The sequence below is a fragment of the Cucurbita pepo genome, chromosome LG13 (genome assembly GCF_002806865.2).
Source record: "Cucurbita pepo subsp. pepo cultivar mu-cu-16 chromosome LG13, ASM280686v2, whole genome shotgun sequence".
Lineage (NCBI taxonomy): Eukaryota > Viridiplantae > Streptophyta > Magnoliopsida > Cucurbitales > Cucurbitaceae > Cucurbita > Cucurbita pepo.
The window spans coordinates 2,366,802-2,369,589 of record NC_036650.1 but is presented as its reverse complement, the minus strand read 5'-3'; the positions used below and the strand labels follow the sequence as shown (position 1 = coordinate 2,369,589).

Here is a 2,788-nt window from a genome sequence, read left to right as displayed (position 1 = left end):
CTTATGGAACATGGTTGGGTACGGAAGATGGATGCTTGTGGGCCCTTAATCACACAAAATATGGGGAAGCGGACGTTGTTTAATGAATTAATCATTTATTTATTTATTAAAAGAGAAAAAAAGTAATGTTTTCTACTTATTCTACATTTTATTAGGTAAGGGACCCACACATTTCAAAACATACAGACCACTAGGCCATCGAAATGGAAGCCCCAACAAACCGAGCGGATGGACGGATAGACCTCCTCAGAACAATCAAGCGGGGACATCTCGAGGGCCTTACCATCAAAAGAACCACCCGACGACGCCTTTGCAATGCATACTGTGTAAAGGCCCCCACAAGGTATCCTACTGTCCTCATCGGGCCTCTCTCACTACACTCCAAGTGTCCATTCAAGAGAGCAATGAGGCAAGGGTCGAGACTTTGCTAGACAAGAAGGAAGATCACGATAACCCCCGAATGGGCGCACTCAAATTCTTGTCAGCCCTCCAACGGAAAGTCGAACTGAAGGAGATAATAGAGAAAGGGCTCATGTTCGTAGATGCCACAATAAACTCTCGACCGAGCAAGAGCACTCTGATAGACTCTGGAGCAACCCACAACTTCATTGCCGATCAAGAAGCCAGAAGATTGGGACTCACCATAGGAAAAGACCCGGGGAAAATGAAAGCTGTCAACTCCGAGGCCTTGCCTATTGTGGGAGTTTCCAAAGGAGTCCCCTTCAAAATAGGGGATTGGACTGGAGAGTTAGACCTTGTCGTGGTTCGCATGGACGACTTCGACGTGGTACTTGGGATGGAGTTTCTCCTAGAACACAAGGTCATCCCAATGCCATTGGCAAAATGCTTGGTGATCACCGACCGCAACCCCACAGTAATACCTGCAAGCATCAAGCAACCAGGTAATCTTCGAATGATCTCGACCATACAGCTGAAAAGGGGACTCGCACGAGAGGAACCTACATTCATGGCCATACCACTGATAGAAGAAGCAACCACCGAAGAGACTGTCCCAGAGGAAATCAAGGAAGTATTAGACAGCTATACCGACATAATGCTAGAGAGTCTACCCCAAACACTACCACCTCGTCGAGGCATTGACCATGAAATCGAACTCCTCCCCGGGGTTAAGCCGCCAGCAAAGAACGCATACTGGATGGCTCCGCCCGAGCTAGCCGAATTGAGGAAACAACTAGACGAGTTGCTGAAGGCGAGATTCATTCGCCCGGCAAAGGCACCTTATGGAGCCCCGTACTGTTCCAGATGAAGAAGGATGGGACGTTGCGTCTGTGCATAGACTATAGAGCCTTAAACAAGGTGACGGTACGCAACAAATATCCTCTACCGATAATATCCGACTTGTTCGACCAACTTCACGGGGCCAAGTACTTCACGAAGTTGGACTTACGATCAGGATATTATCAAGTACGTATTGCCGAAGGGGACGAACCCAAGACGACGTGCGTAACAAGATATGGGGCCTTTGAATTCCTAGTAATGCCCTTTGGCTTGACAAACGCCCCAGCTACATTCTGCACGTTGATGAACCAGGTTTTCTACGAATACCTGGATCAGTTCGTCATAGTGTACCTCGACGACATCGTTGTTTACAGCACAACCCTCGAGGAACACAAAGTGCACTTGAAGCTAGTGTTTGACAAGCTCCGACAAAACCAGCTGTATGTGAAGAAGGAGAAATGTGCATTCGCACAAACATGCATCAACTTCCTTGGACATGTCGTCAGATGTGGACAAATTAGTATGGATAGCGACAAGATAAAAGCTATCCAAGAATGGAAAGTTCCTACTTCCGTATCTGAATTGCGGTCCTTCTTAAGACTAGCCAACTACTATAGGCGGTTCGTCGAAGGGTTTTCACGACGAGTCGCCCCATTGACAGAGCTGTTGAAGAAAGACCTCCCTTGGTCGTGGTCGAATAATTGTCAAATGGCATTTGAAAATCTGAAAACAACCATGACGAGGGGTCCTGTCCTCGGGTTGGTAGATGTCACAAAGTCATTTGAAGTAGAAACCGATGCTTCCGACTTTGCTCTAGGTGGGGTCCTTATTCAAGAAGGTCACCCCATCGCTTACGAAAGTCGAAAGCTCAACGATGCCGAACGAAGATACACTGTCTCCAAGAAAGAAATGTTGGCTGTAGTCCGCTGCCTTCGAGTATGGAGACAATATCTCTTAGGATCACAGTTCGTAGTGAAGACGGATAACAGCGCCACTTGCCACTTCTTTGATCAACCAAAATTAACAGCAAAACAAGCCCGGTGGCAGGAGTCGTTGGCCGAATTCGACTTCAAGTTCGAACACAAAGCAGGAAAGAGTAATCAAGCAGCCGACGCGCTGAGTCGGAAGGGCGAACATGCGGCCCTGTGCATGTTAGCCCATATTCATTTAAGTAAGATCGATGGATCGATGCGCGACATCATCAAGGAACATTTACACAAAGACCCATCGGCCAAAGATGTCGTCGAACTAGCTAAAGCTGGAAAAACACGACAGTTTTGGGTTGAGGGGGACCTCCTGATAACCAAAGGAAACAGATTGTACGTCCCAAGAACGGGGGAACTGAAGAAGAAGCTCATTCAGGAATGTCATGATACCTTATGGGCCGGACACCCTGGGTGACAAAGAACATACGCCCTAATAAAGAAGGGGTACTTCTGGCCAAACATGCGAGACAACATCATGCAATACACCAAGACGTGTCTCATCTGCCAACAGGATAAGGTTGAGAAAGCCAAGGTCTCTGGACTCTTGGAACCTCTACCTGTGC

General features: G+C 47.6%; 1 protein-coding gene across 1 annotated transcript; it reads left to right on the top strand.

The window, feature by feature from the left end:
- The first annotated feature begins 460 nt into the window (after positions 1–460).
- LOC111808682 lies at positions 461–1,267 on the top strand. Its single transcript, XM_023694818.1, has 2 exons — positions 461–850; positions 932–1,267. The coding sequence occupies exons 1-2, from the start codon at positions 461–463 to the stop codon at positions 1,265–1,267; spliced, it is 726 nt and encodes a 241-aa protein (XP_023550586.1).
- Positions 1,268–2,788: the final 1,521 nt, after the last annotated feature.

Excerpts from the sequence above, each read along its gene's own strand:
- LOC111808682 (XM_023694818.1), top strand. The coding sequence starts at position 461 with ATGGGCGCACTCAAATTCTTGTCAGCCCTCCAACGGAAAGTCGAACTG. Across the intron at positions 851-931 it reads TGCCATTGGCAAAATGCTTG|CTGAAAAGGGGACTCGCACG; the intron begins GTGATCACCGAC and ends TCGACCATACAG.